The 23,671-nt window shown below is 45.3% G+C and overlaps 1 protein-coding gene across 7 annotated transcripts in view; it reads right to left on the bottom strand.

The window, feature by feature from the left end:
* TLK1 (tousled like kinase 1) overlaps positions 1-23,671 on the bottom strand; it is a 525,870-nt gene that overhangs the window by 39,915 nt on the left and 462,284 nt on the right. For all 7 annotated transcript variants that reach the window (XM_068245535.1, XM_068245537.1, XM_068245536.1 and 4 more), the window contains 3 exons: positions 21,928-22,023; positions 16,098-16,187; positions 13,172-13,264 (listed from right to left, as the gene is read on the bottom strand). In XM_068245535.1, coding sequence (XP_068101636.1) covers positions 13,172-13,264; positions 16,098-16,187; positions 21,928-22,023 — 279 coding nt within the window. The remainder of the gene's footprint in view (positions 1-13,171; positions 13,265-16,097; positions 16,188-21,927; positions 22,024-23,671) is intronic.

Here is a 23,671-nt window from a genome sequence, read left to right as displayed (position 1 = left end):
CAAAATTCGGGGCTCCTTCCTGGTAGAGGCAGAGCTTTGCGCAGTAGCTGTGCCTCTGCTCGCGTCAATCCCCGCCCCTCTCAGTCTTCTTTCACTAAGAGAGGCGGAGATCGGCAGACACTGACTGCACTGAAGGCAGAGCTACAGTGCAAAGCTCTTCCTCTCCCGGGCAGCAAAATCCACGACCTGGAAAGTCTTGGACTTTTGCTCCGGGAATTTGGGAGTATTAATATATTGTTCTGCCGCGGGGATGCATCGTTTCAGCTAGGATCTTATTGCTTAACATCAATGGCCAGTAAAAACAAGTATTTTTATTGGCTTCAGACACTCTTTAAAGCACTCTGCAGAAAATAAAGTTTTGCATGGGCACCTTAAAGGTATCTTAGCAGCAAATATGAAACAAAGTTTAAATATCAGTGGCAGACACAATGCTTAACCTAGAGTATCTTAATGGCAAACTGCACCTATACCCTGGATTATTTCATCTTTATTTTCCTGCAGTTTTCAAGGCTTCAAATAGGTGAAAGAGCTGGAATGTTCAACAAGTTAACCCCCCTCCCCTTCATTGCCCTTATCCAGCATCAAGGTAATAAGCATTTCCAACTTCTCTAAACGGTTTAAAAAATCAGTGCCCCTCCCTCCTTCATGCTGAATGCTTTTATTTGATATCAGCTACTGTGCAATAAAGACTAATTACAACAGTTGTTATCTGCCTGCAATTTCTGCAGTCTGGTGAAAGTAGAGGACTACAGCCTGTAAATTAACCCTTATATGTAAAAAGAGGTAAACCTGGAAATGGTTTTAATTAGTGAGCCACATTGTTAGCATGCATTTTTAACATGCTAATGAGCTCCCCTGGCAGTTAAAAATGCTGCTCGTTTCCCTTTAAGACACATGCTACATACAAGTAAAGCAGCCTGTTGGGAAAGCCTTGGCCAAGAATCTAGTATGGGTAGGAGGCCCAGTTGAATCACAGAGAGATCGAGAGTGCCACATTGTCTCAGTTGAGCAAAGCCAATAGCATTGTTCTCCTCTGTACCCCTCCTACTTTCTCAAGAACTGAGCGTTGTCTCTCCATCACTCTCCATGGCAACAGAACGTTACACTAGCCTACAGGCTGTACAGCAATAAACCTCAAACTGTACCCTGAGCGATTTCCGATGGTCAGCAAATCTCTGTGTCAATGTTACCCTATGTGGGAATTCTCACTGCAGCATTCTATAAAAATCACAAATGCGCTGCAAGAAAGCATCATTTTTGAGATTGAAGGAATGATGCAAAAATCACACCTTCCTTCAAAATCGCTTTACTACACAAAATAGCAATCGCTAAGTGTCACTTTGAATAGATCTGCCAGTAATCTTTTAATTGCCACTTATTCAGTAGATTTAACTTTGGATTGATATTAGACAAATTATACTAAGAAGCATGATCGGAAGTGGCAGTGAATGTTTTTTTATCAGGTAATGGGTTGATCAACAGCCACACAGTTTTGTGCTACACCGTGTCATTCAAAACTAGCAGGGGAGTGGTTAGACAAATTACAGATTTTTTTGGTCTTACTTCAAAATATGGACATTCTTCTTTACTATGCAGAGCAAAACCTGCAACTGATTAAAAATAAGCAAAAAAAAAAAAAAACTGGCTACAGTGTGTTGACTTCTGTCACCTCCCGCTGAGCGGGTTTTCAGCAGACAGTACAGCGTGTGTACAGTCTGTCGGTGGACTGATGAGGCTGTTTCTGAGCGATCCGCCCGGCGGATCACTCAGAGTGTTGAACCTCGGGGTCAAAAAACAAATATTAACTTAAGCAGTGGAAAGCCTCTGGATCCTGTGGAGTCTTCCTGTGTCGTCCTCACCTGCTCCTGCATGAACTGGAGCACGGCGCAGATCTGAAATCAGACAAGCTCAAGTCGTACATGTTTTGGGTGTCTGCAAGCGGTAATGGTGGTCCGGAGGATGGCAGGATACAGGATCCAGAGGCATCATTCTTTTTAGCTAAGTATAGGTTTATTATACCAAGGGTTGCCTCGGGTACACTTAAAAACTGCTAACAGGCTTAATCCTTTGTACAATAATTAAAATGCTTTTATTCTATTACTTAAAATTCACTTGAAGTCTTACATTCCCTATATATCGTATTTGGCAGAACTTGCTAGCTATGAGCACTGATAACAACAAAACAATGAATGAGAAATCAGAACAGAAGAGTTAAAAATAAGAAAGTTAAGTTTCCTACTCTGGGAGGGAAAGGAGGGGGGGGGGGGGGGGTGCTAAAGGCCAAGCAGGAAAGTGAAATGCATGACAATTCATTGAGTGTAAAAGGGATTGCTTTGAATGCCTGATTCCTTTGTGTCTACCCATCGTATCTCTATTCATCTGCACAAGATAATTGTGCTACCAGCAGCTCCCAACAAAAATTACCTGCACCGGCTTCTCAAGACACTTTCTGAAACCATATTACTATCATTTACTTTCAAATCCCTTCCTATTTATCTGAGTAATGCTTATTTATAGAAGATGCAGCAGGAGTTATTTTTAGCAAGCCTCTTCTACGAGATGCATAGAGGCCCAGAATCAGCTGCCTCCAAAAGCAATATTGCAGAAAAGCTCTAGGAGAGAAGTGTGCTAATCACACAACACGGCTGAAGTAGACAAGGACGTTCCAAGGTCTCGGCTGTAAGCTTCATACACCTGGCACTGCTCATGCTCAGACACAAACCCTCCCCATGACAAGCCAGTGCTAGTAATGGCTGCCAGGAAGGCCTTTCTGTAATGTAGTCCTTGTGCTAGACAATATGAAAATGAGAGGGCAGAAAAGATCTAAAGGTCAAACGTTTTGTCGAAGTCAAGTGAGAGGGTGACTGAAATGAAAATATAAAATTGTCAGAATTAATTTAGGTTTCTTAACTGAAAAGATGTTCAGACCTTTTACTAAGATGGAGAGCATTTTGCAGGTTGTAATTTAAAACCGCTTCCATCGACTTACATTAAAATCGCGGCAAAATAGCTGTACCGTGATTTTACAACAATTTCAATGCATGTCAGTGGAAGAGATTTTAAAAAAACAAAACAAAATGTAAACAACCTGCAAAATGCTCACCTGTGTGCCAGGGCCCATGAAAAAGGAAAGAAGTCGGAGTTGCTGATAACAAGGTCGGTCCCGTCTCAGGGGGAGATGTGTGGTTTAGGGATGATCAATGAAATGCAAATATTTTCTCAAATTGCATGTCAATTATATTAGTAGGTGTAGAGTCCAGCACTACGACAGAATATGTGTAAACAAGTATTAGAATTTCTACGTTTAAAAAGTCCAAAAGTAGTAAAAACTCTCAGTTCTGACGTATTACTCAGTCTCTGCGAGTGTATGCGCTCTATTATGGGTCAGCAAGTGCCCTCGTGCAGTCTTATAGTGTAGATAGATAGCGCTCCACTCTTTAATAACAAACACGTTCAATTAAAAGTTTTATTAATAGTGAATACTCACAAACAAGTGGGTATTACAGTGCATAGAGTTATAACGGGCTCTCCCCCGTGCCTCTCCGGATAGGCTCGTTGGGTTCCCCGATAACGGCGCTAGTAGGACGATCAGCAAAAGCTACAGCTGCGTTATCGGGGAACCCAACGAGCCTATCCGATACCAGGCGATTATTGACCAGTCTCACAGTGGTCACACCAGCTGGGTGTGTGCAGCCCCTAAGAAGACCTTCATTGAACGTGTTTGTTATTAAAGAGTGGAGTGCTATCTATCTACACTATAAAGCATGTAAATTATATGCAGCTGGAACGTGAACCAATACAAATTTTGACAGGAAGTTGTTCGGATTGGTCCAATTTTACTGTAAGCTGCAGAAAATCTAAATGAAGTGTGAACGTTATTTGCATCTCATTGATCATCCCGACTTTAGTTACCTTTTCCGGTCCATTTCAGATCAGCAGCTCATAATGGCATATGTGCTTAACCTATTTTGGTTCCTGGACGTAGAAACTACGTCCAGGAACCATGCGCGCTACCGCACGTGCACACGCGCTCCCGGCCCGCAGTTCGTTAGCCAGGCAATCAGTGAATCGGGCTATGGTGCCCGATCACTGATTCCTCTCCCCCGCTGAAAAAGCGACAGCTTCTCTCGGAAGTGTCGCTTTTTCTGGCTGTTCCCTCCCCGATGCGTCACTCTAAGCGTGTGTTACGCTTAGAGTGACGTCATGTAAACAAACTCATGGCCGCCATCTTGTGGCCAAAAAGTAAAACTACAACAAAAAGTAAAAAAAAAAATTAAATCAACACACAATTACATTAAAAAACTATGGTTTACATCCCACCCTCCCAAAAATACCCAAATAAATTGTTTAATATAAAAAGAAAAAAAAAACATTACAATAAAAAAAAAAAACGTAAATATTTACCTAAGGGTCTAAACTTTTTAAATATCAATGTAAAGATGAAATATTTCTATATTTTTTTATTTTAAACTTGTAAATAGCAATAGATGCAAAACGGAAAAAATGCACCTTTATTTCCAAATAAAATATTGTCGCCATACATTGTGATAGGGACATAATTTTAACGGTGTAATAACCGGGACATATGGGCAAATACGATACGTGAGTTTTAATTATGGAGGCATGTATTATTTTAAAACTATAATGGCTGAAAACTGAGAAAATGATTTTTTTCCGTTTTTTCTTATTCTTCCTGTTAAAATGCATTTACAGTAAAGTGGCTCTTAGCAAAATGTACCACCCAAAGAAAGCCTAATTGGTGGCGGAAAAACAAGATATAGATCAGTTCATTGTGATAAGTAGTGATAAAGTTATAGGCTAATCAATGGGAGGTGAACATTGCTCAAGTGAAAACAACGGAACGCGAATGGGTTAAAACAACCCCAGCACCTATAATTATATTACATTTTTGGGGGGTTGAAATAAACCTCTCCATAAGAGGGGCTCATAATAGTGTGCCATTGGGTGGTTGGGGCGAGATGCAGTACTTGCCTAACAGGGGCTGCTTCTGTGGCCTCTCGTCGGTATGGTGGTCGCCATCTCCTCCGCAGAGTGATGCATTTTAATTTTCTCAGCGTCGGCGGGCATGCGTACTTGCATCCACAGTTTGCCTGAGGAGCAGCAGTTGGTAAAATTGCCTCTCACCCCTATATTACAAACCACCTTTATGGGGAGCTCCACTTAGAGTCTGAAGCAAGGAAAAAATACTTTTTTTTTTTTTAGAATCCTCTTCAGGACTATTGCCCAAGGTGAATCGCCGCATGCCCGCGGCCATCCGAGGTCTCTATCCTCCCTGAAATCCCCCGAATCCTGTTACTTCCTGGAGGAGGCAGAGCTTTTCGCTGTAGCTCTGCCTCCAATCCATTCAATCATCGCAGATCGCCACCTCTTACCACCCCTCTCTTTGAAAGAAGACTGAGAGGGGCAGGGAAAGGCAGTGATTGAATGGATTGGAGGCAGAGCTACAGCCCAAAGCTCTGCCTCCCCGAGCACCAAAATCTGCGATTGTCGTAGGATTTTGCCTGAGTTTTGGGGGGGATAGAGACCTCGGACAGCCACAGGGATTTTTTTTTCTCGCTTCAGAGTCTCTTTAAAGCGGAACTAAAGTTAGATTTAAAACAAACTGTTTCACTTACCTGGGGCTTCTGCAAGCCCCCAGCAGCCGTCCTGTCCCACTCCGGTCCTCCACGAGCCTCCGTACTCCTGCTGCCAGCTACTTTCGGTTTCGCCACCGACTATGGCCACGCGTATTCTTCAAGTTCCAGTCTGCAATAGCACTATTGCAGACGGGAACGTGTAACAAGGATACGCTTGGCTGGGCTGCACTGGCCTCGGCTTACAAGTTGAGGAACGGAGCGGCGGCGGGAGAACGGAGGCTCATGGAGGACCGGCGCAGGACAGGACGGCTGCTGGGGGCTTGCAGAAGCCCCAGGTAAGTTAAACAGTTTGTTTTAAATCTAACTTCAGTTCCGCTTTAAAAAAAAAAATTACAGGTGCTCAGTTCACTTTACACACACACCAAAAAAATGAAGCCAAAAAAACAAACAAACTGACAAGCAATTAGCAGGTATTTGTTACATTTGACAAAGGCCTGCTGTGAGTGTTGACCAGGTTTTTAATAGGTTCATATGGTGTTCCAATGAACGTTTACTACAATTTGGCAGATGTATTGTGGGACACACACTATGTATAGCGTTTGGTCATACAGGGGTTCAATCTCAGTTTCCTAACAGCCGTCTGCATTTCAAAAAAAATGTTGCCTCCGAAGAAGCAGAGCTTGTACTCTGCGAAACAGGCTGTGAGGCTAAACATTTGACTGATTTTATCTCTGATCTGAGGAAGAAACAAAGGTGTCACTTTGCTGCTGATACCGGTGCCCGGAATCTTTGTTACTCCAATAAGCTCATGCTGAAGAAGCAGTGGAGAACTGTTGACGTGAATCAGCTCTTCTTTTTACATTCTGATCTGAACTTGGAAGACTTTCGATTCTAGCTGAGTTTCACCATTTACTTTTCTTGTAAAATGTAATCAGATAAATATCTTAGGCATTCATGCAGGGGGTAAGGATGGGCACAGACATGACAGTGGGAATGGTTAGGCTTCAAAGGCCCCGTTCACATCTAAAATCGCAAAACGCCGGCGGTAATGCGGGAGTGATTTTCCCGCGATTAACGCGGAAAAAAAATCACTGGACACGTGGCTGTTTTGATGTGATCGCGATTAGTGGTGCTATGCATGCTAATCGTGATCGCTAAAGGCTAAGCGCCGGCAAACCGCTGCATGTAACACGTTTGCGGTTATCGCAGTGAGAACACTGTCATGTGTTACATGCTGGTTTTTAAAAAACCGCTAGCGGTTTGCCTTGAGCGGGAATCGCGAGATTCCCGCTCAAGTGTGAATGGGCCCAAATCAGGTAGTGTGGCCAAACATTCACTTTAAGTGAATCTGAAGTTAAAGGGAACCAGAGACGCCAGAAAAAAAGATTGTATACATACCTGGGGCTTGCTCCAGCCCTATACGCATGGATCGCTCCCACGCCACCGTCCTCCGCTTCCTGTATCAGCCGGTTCCGGGTCCTGTAGTTTCGGCCAGTCGGCATCAGCACGCGGCCAATTGTCCGCATCACAGGGGCTCCCAGCATACCCTTACGCGTGCGGCTGCATACTGCGCAGCCGCAAGCGTAAGGGTATGCTGGGAGCCCCTGTGATGCGGACAATTGGCCCCCTCCGCCGTAAGTGACGGGACCTGGTACCGGCGGATCCAGGAAGCGGAGGACGGCGGCGTGGGAGCGATCCAGGCTTATGGGGCTGGAAGAAGCCCCAGGTATGTATGAAATCTTTTTTCTTTTTATATGTCTGGCATCTCCGGTTCTGGCACTCTGGCTCCCAAAGACTTCTGAAGCCTTGGGCAGAGGCAGTTAGTCTCTAACAGAGTCAGCGCAGGAATGACGGGACCAGAAGAGGAACGGAAGGGTCTATACCAGGCATGGGCAAACATGGCCCTCCAGTTAAGGAACTACAAGTCCCACAATCCATTGCAGGAGTCTTACAGCCACAGTCATGACTCAAAGGCAAATGCATTGTGGGACTTGTAGTTCCTTAACAGCTGGAGGGCCAAGTTTACCCATGCCTGGTCTATACGACCCAGAACCTTAATTCTCCTTAGAGGAGTATCTGTTTTTTTTGGGTTTTTTTTTTGTTTATCTCGCTTCAGACTCCCTTTAAAGTGAACCTTAGACGATCATAGCAAAATAATTTATACTTACCTGGAGCATCCTCTAGGCCCCTGTAGTCTGTGTCCATGCTCTGTTTCCATCCAGTCCCCTCTATTCTGCTGCTGTGGAATCCGTGATCCAGTAAAGTTGGGGTCCACTACACATGCATGGTCCTGGCCTTGTGCAAGCCCCGACCATGCTCCTGTGGCAGTGAGCTTTCTGCACAAGCATAGTTACAGTCTTGACGAACTGCGGATGTGCAGAAACCTCTCGGTCACAAGAGCGTAAATGGGCAGGTGCAAGTTGCAGACTTTACGGGGTAACGGCAGCACAAGGGAGGGGACCCAGCACCACATCAAGGAAGCAAACGGACTACAGGGAGCTGGAAGAACCCAAGTATAAAACCTTTTGCTGTGATTGTCTCGGGTACATTTTAAGCATCATACACATGTAGGATTGACTTTTTTGCTGGCATGAATCAGGACTCGATCCCTTGGGAGACAGTTGGGAGCAGAGTCTGTACAGCTTGAAGGCTAGCAATGGATTTTGCTGCTATGCAGGGAGGAGGGTGGTTAACGTCACAACGTACAATGAACCAGGTGGTAAGAGTTGGAGGACAATGCATTCAACTGAGTAGATCATCAGACAAAATAAATCACTGGATGCATCAAGGGAGAGAGGTATGGGGGACACTGTAAACACTCAAGATTCTCAGCAGAGGAAGTCCTGATCAGCCGCCTTGGCAAATAACCATCCATTGTGAGTACACGTGTAAGGCTCAGCTGAATCTTGCTTGAGGCGTGGCCTGCACTTCCAAGTTGTAACAAAGTAAACAGCCTTTAGCCCAGCCTTTCTCAACCTTTTTACCCTGGAGGAACCCTGCAAATAACTTTTGGATCGCAAGGAACCCCTGCAAACAATTTTTGGATCTCGAGGAACCCCCGCATTTATTTTGCAGGAGGTATGGTCTTTAAAAGCATGTGTGGCTGTTTATTTCACCACTCCCTATTGCACTGCCACTCATTATACTGTCTCCTGAGCCCCCAATTTAGTGCTTCTTGTTACAGTACTACCTATTATAATGTGCTCTATTATACTTCCCCCACGATGGGGGAAAATGCCAAGGAACCCCTGCAGAGTGCTCAAGGAACCCTGGTTGAGAAAGCCTGCTTTAGCCAGTTCAGTGACATGCAAACCTCAGCAAGGTTTGCTTTAAAGAGACACTGAAGTCTTTTTTTACCTCAATTTATTATCCAGTCAGCATCAAATCCTAAGCAGATTTGCTGCATCCCCACGGCAAAATGTATGGCTTAGAAATAGCCCTGCAAAGTTCTAGGGCACGCATCCTTCTTCCTGTTAGAGGCAGAGCTGTGTGCCGTAGCTCTGCTTCCTCTACAGTCAATCTGATTGCCGTCTCTCCCCGCCCCTCTCAGTCTTCTTTCACTGAGAGGGGCGGGGAGAGGTGGAGATCCGCAGAGATTGACTGGAAAGAAGGTAGATCTACAGCGCAAAGCTCTGCCTCCCCGGGGCATCTGCGACCTGCATAGTCGTGGAACTTTGCAGGTCTATTTCTAAGCCATAAATCACTCGTTTTGCTGGGGGATGCAGCAAATCTGTTTAGGATTTAATGCTAGTGTTGACTGAATAAGAAATTAAAAGTAAAAAAAGAGACTTCAGTGACCTCTTTAAATAGAGTTACATTACAGCTGGCACTACAAAGGGTTATGGAATCACTTTCTGACCACTGCACTCGTCAAAGTCCTGGGCCTCTATTTGCATAGGGAAAAAGACTACTACTGAAATATGGCTGGCGCTTTCACTTGCTTTTTTTATGCATGTGTGGTATGAGGCCAAACGGTGTGGCCAGGTTTCTGCAGCCAAGACCCTTCTGTTCCTTAATAAGCAGGAAGTTTTGAATCAGAATTATAATAACAGTAGTTTGAGAAGAATGTCTACCACAAATCTTGCTTTAAGTCCGCCAGTTTTGAGTAAGTTTTCTTAAAGAGACTCTGTAACAAAATTTTGAGCCTTATTTCTTCTATCCTATAACTGTTCTAATGTGGTGTGTCTTACTGCAGCCTTTCCTAGTTGCACAGTGGCTGTGTTATCTCTGTTATATGATCTAATCTTCTCTCCTCTGTCAGGCTCAGGCTGGAATGTGCTGTGCTGCTTGTGATTGGATAGAAGCTATACACACCCTCTCCAGGCCCCCTGCACACTCTGTATGACTCACACTGAGCTACTCTCAGCCTATCACTTGCTATGTCTTGTTTGTAAACACTGCATAAAAATGGCAATTACAAGCCAGGATTGCAGCAGGGAGCGGCAGAAACAGCACAGAGGGGCCCAGGAGAACATAATGAATAGAATGGTATGCTTTTTATTGTAAGAATTTTACAGTACATATTCTCTTTAAACAATTCAAGGCTTCATTTCTGGCCTTCCCACAATTATCAACTATTATCTACTCTTATTTCTTTATTTCATAACACAACATACAGCAAACATCAGAAAAAAAGCCCCAACATGGTTGGTACAGGAAAAGTAATTATTTTTCTTTAACCTCCCTGGCGTTCTATTTCCCCAGGATTTCCGTGCAAAAAGTGGTTCAATTAATTTCCAATAATTGTCAACCTTTTTTTTTTTTTTTTTTTGCAATCATTTTTTTTTAAATATTGAATTCAATACAGGTTATTGTATTGAATTAAACTAAAAAAAAGTGTTTACTGTGAGATGTTGATGACACTGTGTGACCCTGGTGTCATCAACGCTGATCGCCGGGGGACATGAAGCAAAATCTGCCAAGGGACATGGAAGAAGGCACCGAGGAAGCTATCAGAGGTACGCAACGAGGGATCAGCACGCCAATGGTGAATATAAGACCCAGATGTGTAGCCAGGTGTATAGTTTTGCCAGATGTATAGGTAGGCAGATATTTTACCAAATGTATAGGTAGGCAGATATTTAGCCAGAAGTATAGGTAGCCAGATGTTTTACCAGATGTATAGTTAGCCAGTTATTTAGCCAGATGTATAGGTAGCGAGATGTTTTACCAGATGTATAGGTAGCCAGTTATTTAGCCAGATGTATAGGTAGCCAGGTGTCCCCCCTCGCCCCCCCCGATCCCCCACCCCCCAGTCTCCTCCAGCCCCGATTTACTAACCCGAGGGCTGTCTCCTGCGGCGGCTTCTGTGCAGGGGAGTGGGGGGGGATCCCTCTTCCTTGTGGGCTGGTGGCTGGTCGGGGATTCCTCCCTTCTGCGCAGGGGGGGGGGGGGGGGGGAGATCCCCCTTCTATGCGGGCTGTTCGGGGACTCCCCCTTCTGTGTGTGGGGGGGTCCCCTTCTGTGCGGGCTGGCTGGGGGTGGCTCTTCCCTCTTCCTCCCTCCGGATCCCACGTGCGTCCCCCCGTACCCCCCCCCTCCTGATCTCCTATCCTCCCCGGTATCCAGCCCTACACTACTCACCCGAGGGCTGTCTCCTGCGCCGGCCGCGATTGGCACCCTCCTCCTCCATCACTGAAGTCTCGGTTCTGTGTAACTACAGTACGAGGCTTGGTGACGTCACCAAGCCGCGTACTGTAATTACACAGACCGGGACTTCAGCGATGGAGGAGGAGGGTGCCAATCGCGGCCGGCGCAGGAGACCGCCCTCGGGTGAGTAGTGTACGGCTGGATACCGGGGAGGATAGGAGATCAGGAGGGGGGGGGGGGGGGTACGGGGGGACGCACGTGGGATCCGGAGGGAGGAAGAGGGAAGAGCCACCCCCAGCCAGCCCGCACAGAAGGGGACCCCCCCACACACAGAAGGGGGAGTCCCCGAACAGCCCGCATAGAAGGGGGATCTCCCCCCCCCTGCGCAGAAGGGAGACACCCAGCCACCAGCCCGCATAGGAGGGGGATCTCTCCCCCCCCCCCTTCGCAGAAGGGAGACACCCGGCCACCAGCCCTCATAGAAGGGGGATCTCCCCCTCTGCACAGAAGGGAGACACCCGGCCACCAGCCCGCATAGAAGGGGGATCTCCCCCCCTGCACAGAAGGGAGACACCCGGCCACCCCCTCCGCACAGAAGGGGGAATCCCTGCCCGCACGCACTTTCTCTGCCCGCCGGCTGCACAGGGATTCCCCAGAGTGGCTGGATGCTAGTTCTGCACACTGGGGGTAGCACAGATCGCTACCCACAGCGTGCCGACAGGCATCCAGCCACTCTGGGGAATCCCTCTGATGAGGAAAAAGTGGAGCCGGCGGTGCAGAGAAACAGGAAATCTCCCTGGCAGTATTGACGAGCCCAGCTTGTCATTACCACTTTCAGCATGTTTCTGCTGGACGAGCCAGGCTCGTCATTACCTCCAGGGTGGTTAAAGGACACCTGAAATGAGAGAGAAAAATGGAGACTGCCATATTTATTTCCTGTTAAACAATACTATGTCCTGGCAGTCCTGCTGATCTCTTTGACTGCTGTAGTGTCTGAATCACACAACTGACACAAGCATGAAGTTAATCCAGTCAGACTTCAGGTAAAAACATCAGATCTGCATGTTTTTGTACAGGGTCTATGGCTAAAAGTATTAAAGGCAAAAAGATCAGCATGTCAGCCAGGCAATGTGTATTGCTAAAAAGGAAACAAATATGTCAGCTCCCAATCCGTCTCAGTTCTTTACAATGGTTACGCAAAAGGAACACTTTTCATTTACTAAAAGACTGACAACCAACAAGCTCAATTTGTAGCTTCCTGCCACTGAACTACAAGTAATGTCTTCTATATCTGGACTTCCACTGGGGCCTGGTTGAACAACAAGAAAAAACTCCCAGTTTTCTTTCGAGGGAAGTAGACATGGAAAAACTATGCTGGTGTTTGTGAAAGCTCCAACATCTGAACAGTGTTCTTGCATGCACCATGAGGACACGTCTAAGCTTTCACTAGTTGTGACAGAATGCTGAAGACCGCAGAGCAACTGCAAATTCAGACACCTTGATGCATGCCGTTTACAAACACTAGCACAGCATTCTCATATCTACCTCTCTGAAAAAGAAACAGCATTTATCAGATTAGCCCCCAAAAATAAGGGAACTGATAATGCAGACATCATAAAGTAGCAGAATGGATGTTTGTTTCTAATGGCCGATCCTAAACTAGGCGCTACTGACTATTGCCGTGCGAGAAATCGTTGCTTCAGTTCAGAGCCCTATATTCCTGCCATTGTACATCCAAGTACAACATTCTGCCTGTTGTAATTTTAGCTTATGTTGTATTATGAGAAATACAACAGGAGTGATGGAAACAGTTCTGAGAATGACAAAGTGGGTGGAAAAAAAGTAGAGCTTGTAACTACATCTAATTCAGTGCCCAACATTAAGAAATCAATGGGTGACTCAGCCACCCAGACTCCACCTACAACTGAGATATCACTTCTGCTTGGTATAATAATTCAAAAATATGTTAACATGGCTTTACTCACCCTGAGCAAGTCATCTATTCTGCCTTCTTTTTTCTCCAGATCCTGGTTTTTATTACTTTCTAACGCAGCGAGTTTCATCATTGTAAGATCCGTCTAAAGAAAACAGACAGATTTGTTTGCAAAATTAAATTCCAGTTTGGACTTCGCTACATAAACCAGTGAAAGGTTAACTTGAACATGCACCACAATCACTAGTGATGTCTGACGACAACTCAGCCATTCATAGGACATTACTGGTCCTATTGCTGAGCAGCCGAAGGTTCCAGAGAGGTGTACATCTGTAGACCAGCTGGAATACCATTAAAATCAAAAAATGCTGTCATTCAAAGATCTGAAGTTTATCCCATGCAAGAAACCAGGTATGGTCCTGTTTTTGGACTGGTTGTATTGCTCCAGTATGGCTTGCTTATATTGATATACAGGAAAATCTCTCCATTTTTTTCCTGTGGCTTGACGAAGGACTTGCTTGAGTCTGAAACAGAATGTTCCTGTCACTGTTAATATTTACATAATGCAAAGCATTGTATAACTTGAAGCTGTTCTGTAAAAGGTTTAAAGGAATATGTTGTACATTTTTTTTTTGCATGGAACAAATTTAGGGACTTTGAAGAATGGCAGTTTTTTCTTTGTTTGGTGTTGCAACTATAGTTAAAGCAAATCTGAAGCAAAATTTAAAACAAAAAACAGATACTTACCTAAGGAAAGGGAAATCCCTGGGTCCTATAGAGCCTTCCCCTTCTCCTGGATCCCCGGTTCAAATCTCTCACTGTAGGAGGATTCGGAAGGTTTCAGGAGCACGAGAGCTTCCGAAGAGGGGTGGCTCCGTACTGCACATACGCATGAGACAGCCGCCCATCGTTGGGAGCACTTCCAAAGCCTCTGGCAGCGGCAAACACTAACGGGGGATCCAGTGCTGGAACGTGGGGAAAGTGAGATGAACGGGAAGGCTTCTTGGGACCCAGAGCCTTTCCTCTACTTAGGAGAGTAACTGTTTTTTGTTTTAACTATCACTTCAGATTGCCTTTAACACGAGGAGTAGTTAAAAGGTGTGGCGTTTACCTCAAGGAATACATTTTCCCTCTTTTCTGAATATCGTGGGGGGTATAACAGTGCAATTGTATGCAAACCTCAAATCCATAAAAAAAAAAAAAAAAAAAAAAAAAAAAACTTGGAATAGATCTGTAGTCAGGGGCCAGTGTGACTCTCCCAGAGTTGATAAGGCTCTTGTGTGAGTACAGATCAAAAAGTTGGTCAATGAAAAATTTGTCTCTCTGGGAGCCGATTTTTTTTTTTAATTGCCATCATCACCTGAGACAAATGTTAAAAGAGAACCTAAATTGAAAAAGAACTGACCCTTTACTTACCTTGGGTTTTTCTCTACCTCCCTGAAGTCCTCCTGCTCCCGTGCTGCGATTCCACACTCATCCGTTCCACCGAAGCCCTTCACCGTAATCTGGCTGACTCTGTGCATGTGCAGCGCCGGCCACACACATCCTCTTTCGCACTCCCTCGGCCAGGAATTTTTGCTTACTGCACAAGTGCAGAGCTCTCCCAATGAAGGGAACGAGTTGGAGGAGGCGTGCGGCACGGGACCACACATCCAGTGTTGGAGGGGGACACCGGATGAACGGCTGAGGGTGGGATGACTGCGAGGGACCAGAAGGGCTTCAGGAGGCTGGAAGAAGCCCCAGGTAAGTAAATGGCTTACTGAACAAGCAGAGCTGAGATTCCAACCCAGGTCTCCTGTGTCAGAGGCCTTAACCAGTACACTATTCAGCCACTATGTGTTTAGCAACTTCATCCCATGGTGTGGAGGATATATATGTGTGTGTACATGCACACACATGCTCTACAACAGCACGCATGCACTTCAGCAGAATGGATATTTAGATAAACGTCCTATTTGCACTAAATGTGCACAAACAGAACACTTATAAACGTCCTTTTTGCAAGAAGTGGTTAAAGTGACTCTGAAGCCAAATAGAACAAGATAACTAAATGTGACTATTCTTATTGTCTATACTGTCTTCTTATTATGGTTTTAAGAGTTAAAACTCTCTATCCGTATATTAGACTCATTGGTGTTTCCTCCTGCTCTTTATGTTTGTTGAGTTCCTAAACATGAGTGGTGACCTATTCTTCTCTTCTATCTCCACCATCAGTTCTAACAGCCATATCAATCATATGATCTCTTATCATATATCAGGGAAAGGATAATCGCTGAACAGTACTGCATTGTAAAGGTGTGTACACACACACTATACTAAACTCGTCTGATGAAGCCTTTCGCAGCTGCCTTAGTTGAGAATCGAGCATGTGTACAAGTGTCCTCCAAGCTTGTTTAAACAGTGTAATCCCCAGGCACTTTTAGGCGGGTGCTCCGCCCGGCTATTTTTGGTGACCACCCGGCTGTTATCTTCTCAACTCCTCCTCTGCTGTAAGCAGAGAAGTGCCAGCCCTGCATTCTCTCATCTCGCCCACCCAGCTACTTTTTCATGCCACCCGGCTGGAAAAAAATTCTGGGGAGAACACTGTTCCAATATGCCAGATCTTTAAACCACAGCGACCCCCTGGCGCATTGTTCCCCTCTTTACCCTTCCTGACGGAAGCCTCTCCATTGTGCCCCGTGTAGCTGTCCCTCCTTCCTCCCCCATATAAACAGACACTTCACTCCGCTATGGCAGAGTGAGGCATCTGTACAGCATTAGGCCAGTGAACAGTTGCTTGGTGGTTTACATCCCGAACCTTTCAGGCAATAACCGTTGTGCATGTGTACGCACCATATGCCAAACTGATAAGAGGTGGTTAGATGTCAGTAGCAAATCCATCAAGCCTAGTACTATCATCTATAAGAAAATTAAGGTACTGACATTCTATCACATCAATTTCTTATTATTGAAACAGAGAAATGTAGAGTTTCACTCACTTGAATTAGTTTATAGGATAGTTGCTTGGTAGGTGCTAGGAGGTGGTCCGCAAATGCTAATGCAGTGGGAGAAGGACTATTCTGTCGGACCTGTAATGAAAAATAAACTCACAGAGCTTTCTCAGGCAGAAACTGCTAGTAGCAGCATGCAAATAATAATAAGAAGCATCATTGACAACATTTTTTTCCCTCCACTCTTCAAACGTAAATTGCGAGAAAAAAACAAAATAAGTACATCAAATAAAAGAGCAACCCCGTTATTACAAGAACATGGAAATCACCCCAACCACCCCCCTTTCTTAAAGCAAACCCAAGCGAAAATAAACTCATGAGGTAATGAATTGTATGTGTATTACAGCTAAGAAATATAACATTAGTAGCATAGAAAAGAGTCTCATTGTTTTCCAGCACAGGAAGAGTTAAAAAACTTAAGATATCTATGCAAAAGATCTCTGAGTCAATTCACCCACTGGGGCAAATACCACCCTGTTTTCTGAAGCAATTAAAACAGCCAAGAAGCAGTGGGACACAGCTTGAGATAAGGTTTTACTGCAGGAAAGTTCAAATGGTCATTAGCTGTGCTCTGTTTTACAGCTCAAAAGAGAGTGTGGTTTCTAAACTGCAAAATATATATATATATATATATATATATATATATATATATATATATATATATATATATATATATATATATATATATATATATATATATATATATATATATATATGCTATGAGACTTTTCTTTGCTATTAATGTTCTATGAACTGTCCGTGCTCTGGGTCCTATAGAGGCTTCCCTTTCTCCTCCTGGTGTCCGCCTTCCCCCGCAGGCTCCCCCATTAGCAGTTCATAACCAGAAGAGTCGTGGCTGCTCTCTTCTGAGTTGGGGAGACTTCGGCAGCCTTTGGGAGCACTCAGGCTTCCGAAGACGGGCTGCTCCATACTGCTCACTTCTTTCGCACGTGCACAGTACAGAGCTGCGGGTCTTCGGAAGCCCAAGTGCTTCCACAGATTGCTGAAGTCTCCCCTGGTTGGAGATACAAATGGAAGAGCCTGCAGGAGACCGAGGACATGGGAGGTGAATGGGAAGGGTCATCAGGACCCAGAGCCTTCCTGCTCCTTAGGTATCTGTTTTTTTTGTTTTTGTGCTTTTCCCACTTCAGATTCTCTTTAAAGCACAGTGGGGGTTAAAGCATCAGTGGAACCTCCAGAGGCTTCCCTGGTCCTCCACAACCCCTCTGCTGACAGCCAGCACCCTCTTTATCTTCATTACTGTACTTCCATCCACAATGCACAGGGACCAGTGGGTTGAGGCCTGCGCAGTAGCACAGAGAAAAAAGCCATGCTTTCAAGCCAGGCTGCACACTGACATTACAGATGTGAAGGCAGACTCGGTTGGACGCACTGCCCCGTGTTCCGCGGCCGGGGGCACACAGTGGTCTGTTACTTGTTGTTCCGCCGGTGGCGTTTTATTAAAGCTACTTTTATCCTCGGAACCGCCCGATGTGATGCATAATTTGTGATACGCAAAGAGGAAGTCATGGTCTGGTGAGTGGACTCACAAGGGGGACTCTACTCTGTATATTCCCCAAGGTGGTGGCACATCCCCCAGGAGTGCAGCAAGAGGTGCAGGCCATGATATGCTTAAGACAGTACTTGGCACTATGTGCGCATTCCATTGTCCGCTTCTAAACAAGGACGATATAGAAGCGCAGCTTTACTTGTGGAGAGTGTTTGAAAAAGAGGTGACTGACTCTAGCTGCGATCCCCACTCTGTACTGAGGTTGTTCTGTGGAGCGCAGTATATTTTCTTCTTTTGCTGGTGTGTCTAATACTTAAAGGAGTTATCAGGGGAAAAATGAATAAAATAAGTGCTACTTACAGGGGGCTTCCTCTAGCCCCAAGCTCCCAGCATGTCCCTCGCCTCAGCTCGCTCCCGCTCCCTGGTGAGGACGTCAGGCTGACTTCCAGTAGTAGTAGTTCTGCGCCTGCGCAGTCCGCTCCGGCCCAAGTGGCGGTAATTGACAGCGCCGCTCGCGCAGGCACAGTACAGGCCGACCTGGAGGTCGGCCTGACGTCATCGCCGGGGACAGGGAGCGAGCTGCTGCGAGGGACATGCTGGGAGCTTGGGGCTGGAGGAAGCCCCCGGTAAGTAGCACTTATTTTATTCATTTTCCCTGAGAACTCCTTTAAATACAGTGGTCACACTTGTCTGTCAAGTTTTCTGCACACTATGTGCGTTTGTATGTGGGAAACCACACGTTTTTTCACCGCAGCTAAACTGAAGACATAACAACAAAAGTTGTTTAGGCGATACCTTTAACCTCCTTAGCGCTAATCCCGAGTCAGGCTCGGGATGGAAATCAGCAGCTCAGAACGGTAATCCCGAGCCTGGGTGAGTTATATGCAGGAGCTGCTGCAGATCTCTCTGTGGAATATTTTTTTCTTGTTTTTAGGGTCTAAAAGCCTGTGAAAAAATTGCAAGGTTCTTAGACCCCAAATCTGGAAATAAAACGCCAGGGAGGTACTAACTGTCCGAGATTTCTCTGCAAGCTTCTGAAACAGAGTTCTTTTTTCAGGCATGATATAGAATTGATTCAGTTCTGTATTAGGAGTTCTGTATCAAGCCTAAAGAAGAAACACATCGGCATCAATTCACCAGAGGTTACCAACCTATTTATCTCTTGTAAGGTAATTTACCTCCTGTGATATCTCCAAATAGAAATTCTCCAGAAGTATAGGGGAAAATATCGACAGAGAGAAATGCAAAATGTGAGATAAGTATGAGATAAATAAGTGATAGTTAGTAGTTAGTTTTTCTCCAAATCACAATTCACCAGGGAAGAAAGGGGGTGTGGCCATTCGTTATTTTTTCATCTCTTTATCCCCTGAATGAACCTGGAGATATCGTGGTTTTCACACAGCAGCTGCTGCTGTGGAAGATGGAGCCTTTTGAGCTTACTCTGTTAGGCCTGTTGCACACCAAAAACCGCTAGCAGATCTGCAAAATGCTAGCAGATTTTGAAACGCTTTTTCTTATTTTTCTGTAGCGTTTCAGCTAGCATTTTGCGGTTTTGTGAAGCGTTTTTGGTGTTGTAGATTTCATGTATTGTTACAGTAAAGCTGTTACTGAACAGCTACTGTAACAAAAACCGCTCTAAAGTGCCGTTTTTCAGAGCGGTTTGCGTTTTTCCTATACTTAACATTGAGGCAGAAACGCCTCCGCAATCCAAAATCTGCAGCAGCCCGGGAGTATGCGTTTCTGCAAAACGCCTCCTGCTCTGGTGTGCACCAGCCCATTGAAATACATTACCCAAGCGTATCCGCAGCCGCAAGCAGATCGCAAAACGCAGCCGAACCGCTCTGGTGTGCACTAGGCCTTAGAGCTTGCTTCTATTATGAGGAGACGAAGGCGCAGGAGGAGGGTCTGTTTAATCGCCCCTCGTATTTTTCGTGAGAGAACAGTTCTTGATAATTTTACTGAGACAGAGGTGGTGAAGAAGTTCAGACTCACTCGTGATATGATCTATGATATGATCCGGCAGTAAAAGGCGGGAATACTCTGGTCAGGTAGTGGTAAAACTCCACCTCCTACCTCCAATGCTTCACTTTCAAGCTTACAGAGAGGAAAAGTATCCCATGCAAATCATTAATACCGATTACCTAACTCTCTGCTTTCTCACACTTTCCTCATGCATATCTCTCCATTATCCCCTGCTATCGAACACTTTTCTCTCTGTCCTCTCACACTAGTGAATTGACTCCAGAGTGTTAAAATACCTCATGAGATAAACTACCTACCTTTTTTCTCTTAGTAAATCCTCTCTGGTGAATTGACGCCAATGAAAGATATCATCTAAAGAACTTTCTCTTGGGGGGAGCAACAGTGGAGCACGTGCGGCCAGCCCACACAAGCGTGATGCATGGCTGAGCCAAGTTACCGGGCTGGCTAGCAGGCGAACCGAGCAGCCCAGGGAAATGGCGAGGTAGCCCACCGCCTGAAAGGGGCTGGAAGAAGCCCCAGCTAAGGATCAACTCTTAGGGCTCGTTTCCACTGGCGCGATTTCCATGCCCAATCTGCAGTTTCCCCGCAGGCAAATCGCATGGGGAAACTCTGCCATAGGGTATAATGGCACCGCCGGCCAAATCGCTTGTGCTAGCGATTCGGCCAACATTTTCATCCAAAATGGTGTGGGAGGATGCGAATCCCATAGGCGTGCATGGCAAGGCTGATGGGATTCGTCTGCGTACCCACAGAGCAGGAATGGACACTGCCGCGTCTCACAGACGCGTGTGCGTCACAAGTGGAAACGGGCCCTTACTTGATTGGTTTCGGATACACTTTAACGTGACTCCAATGCTTTCTCCTACCAGCTTGGAAGAAGGAAGCATCAGAGGTTACGTGAAGCACGGCGTGGAACACAACCCATGACCCGGGCCTACTAGCATGGCTGCTGAAATGCCGTGTTCAGTATAATTCGGGTCTCCCAATTCAGGATCCTAAATTCAAACCCCATCACTAATCCTAAGTGTATGTGAAGCTTTAATCCTTTATGGATAACATAGCAGTCACAGTAACAATGCAAATGCTTTGCAATTACTGGTCTATGAAATCCTTATTCGGTCTCATGCCCTGAGGACGGATTCTGGGATGACTTGAAACTGACACTGTTGGCTTGCATCAAGGATTAAAACTTACTGCCAAGCTTTATGGAGTGCTGAATCTTAGGATTTACTTTTTCAGTGTTATGCTGCATATAGACAATGAACATAAAACCAATATCACGAGTGCCTTCTTAGACAATACAAAAGATTTTATTGAAACAGCACATAAGTGTAGACTTCTAGACAGCCACCAGATCGACCATCAGATCTTTCTCTGATTGAATCTGAACAGAGAGTGATCTTTTAGTTGCCCACAAACTGCAGACAGATTTTCAATCAATCATGAAACCTGTTTAAAATCTGTGGAATCACTGCCACCTGCCTAACCACCCAGGTCTACCCCATCTGTGACCCCCCCCTCAGGTGTTTGCAGCACAGCTCTCACCTGTCCCGCTGGTGCACCTTCTCTCGTGTCTGTTGTCTTTTCTCCTTGCAGCAGTGCTCCTTACCCATGTCATGTGACAAAAGCTGGAGTTCAAACAACTAGAGGCATGGCAGCATACACAATGGACCTTCAGTGTTTTAACTCCAGCTTTCGTCACATGACACAGTGAGCGAAGTCACAGAGATGAGGAGCATCGCTGCAAGGAGAAAAAAACACCAGACACAGTAGAAGGCACGCCGGCAGGACAGGTGAGAGTTAGCCCTGATGTCAACATTCTGCCTTGGTAGCTGCAAAATCGGACGCCACTACCGATGCACTCCCCACCTGCCGCTGACTAAGCAAACGTTCCATCCTGGGCAATCGACCAAATAGTTTTTTGGGTTTGTTTGTTTACAGAACTCAATTGATCGGGCATCATTTGAAGATTCAATCACAAGTGAAAGAATCTGCCGGATATCGATGGGTAAAATCACTAGTGTATGGCCAAATTTACATTAATCATTTTGGACAGCAAAAGTCCCCCGTCAGTGCCGGGCTATTACCCACACCGTGCTAACTAACCACAAGTTGGTGCACCTATTTATAATGGTCACACGCTTAAAGATTCACAGAGAAGGCGATCTATTAAAATGTGCAGTGTTACTTTAAACATGCTGTCATGTGCAGTAAACATCCAGTTTTCTTCTGAGCACCTGATTGGATGTTTGAAATCAACACAATGAAGCGTACAGTCAAGCAGAATCATTCCTATGTGCGATAAAGAACAGAGCCATTACTCACAGACGATGACGGTGTGGAATGTGAGTGAGAGTTCTGTGGAGACCGTATTGAAGGAGGTAGACCTCTTACAGGACTGGAACCATTCCCACCTTGGTACTGAGAAGACAGCCAAACAACAAGGTTATTATAAACAGGAAAAACAACATCTGTCACTCTGCTGAGGAGACTCCAAAACATTCATCCTACCCAGATAAAGCTACAGGACAATAAGACAGAATAAAGAGACAGGATAAACAAGCTGAACTAGCCAGTTCAATTCAGGAGCCAGAAAGGATTCAGATATACAGTACACCATCGAACTTCTAGCAATGATCAGCACTAGGGATGGAAATGCTTAGCAGAACTCATGGAGAAGCATGTGATCAGTTTGATCAGCCAATAGACTTGTAAGGTTCTGATTTGCGATGATGACTTCCTGGTTTAACACATGTTCCTGACCAGCAAATCAGAGTCTTACAAATCTATCAGCTGATCAAACCGATCACATGCTTCTCCATGAGTTCTCCTAGGCATTGCCATCCATAATCAGTACATGAGCATACAGTTGGATTGCCTGGGTGTTCATTTCTAGGGGGATGTCTTCTGGAGAGTGAGATTTAGTTAACAGTGACTAGGCATAGAAATCAGTGCAGGATGATTGCCATGTCCCTGAGTAGTAGAAACCTCAGCTGCTACTCAAGTGTTACAAATGTATTTCAATCTCCACCTCTTGGTATTACAACCAAATTGTAGAGGTAAGAAAGTCTTCCTGTTGTGTAGTAAAGAGAATAGATCTCCATACTAATATTAAATACTAAATAATAGCAATCTCCAGGAAGAATGATAGGACTTCCTTCACATTAAACGATAAGGTCCCGTCCCCAATTGAGCATTAGACTGCACTGCCTGATGTTTCCACCCATGAGAGGCTATTCAGTGCAGAAATACGACACATGGCTGCATACAATTTTGCACAAATGCAGTGTGATCCCCTGCATTATAAATGAATGGAATCTGCATAGCATTGGAGAGCATGTGTTGTGTGTAGAATATAGCACAGCCACACGTTAGAAGCAGCATGCAGGTGGGGTCAAGACTTAAGAGCTAGAGTACTGTAATGCTAGGGATTTATTTACAGTAGTAATAAGGAAACCTTTTCTACCTGCCAGTAGGTGGAGCTGCAAACAAACCTGAAATATGCTGTATTCATTCTTCTGGCAGTCTAGCAGAGTTTCCAAATTTTCTCTGGACTTCAATGGTCAGCAATGACACACTGATAAACAGAATGCAGCCTTAAAGGGAAGGTTCAAGCAAAATAAAAAAATGTGTATCACTTACCTGGGGCTTCTGCCAGCCCCATGCAGCCATCCTGTGCCCTCGTAGTCTCTCACTGCTGCTCCAGTCCCCCGCTGGCAGCGGGGGACTGGAGCAGCAGTGAGTGACTACGAGGGCACAGGATGGCTGCATGGGGCTGGCAGAAGCCCCAGGTAAGTGAAACACATTTTTTTATTTTGCTTGGACATTCCCTTTAAGGTAGCCATACATCTAGCGATGTATGGGCAGATTCGGCCAAGAGACAAATCTCTCTCTTATCGAATCTGATAAGAGATCTGTCAGCTGCCCATATACTGCAGGCCAATTCCTGATCAATTTCATGCTGAAATCCATGCGGAATCGACCTTGTGCACATCATTCCCCGCCCCCCTGATGGAAATGTCCCCCCCGTGCCCCGTGTAAAGTATACATTACCTGTCCGCGGCCTCCG

The sequence above is a fragment of the Hyperolius riggenbachi genome, chromosome 7, assembly GCF_040937935.1.
Source record: "Hyperolius riggenbachi isolate aHypRig1 chromosome 7, aHypRig1.pri, whole genome shotgun sequence".
Classification (NCBI taxonomy): Eukaryota; Metazoa; Chordata; class Amphibia; order Anura; family Hyperoliidae; genus Hyperolius; species Hyperolius riggenbachi.
This window is presented reverse-complemented; position numbering and strand designations above follow the sequence as displayed.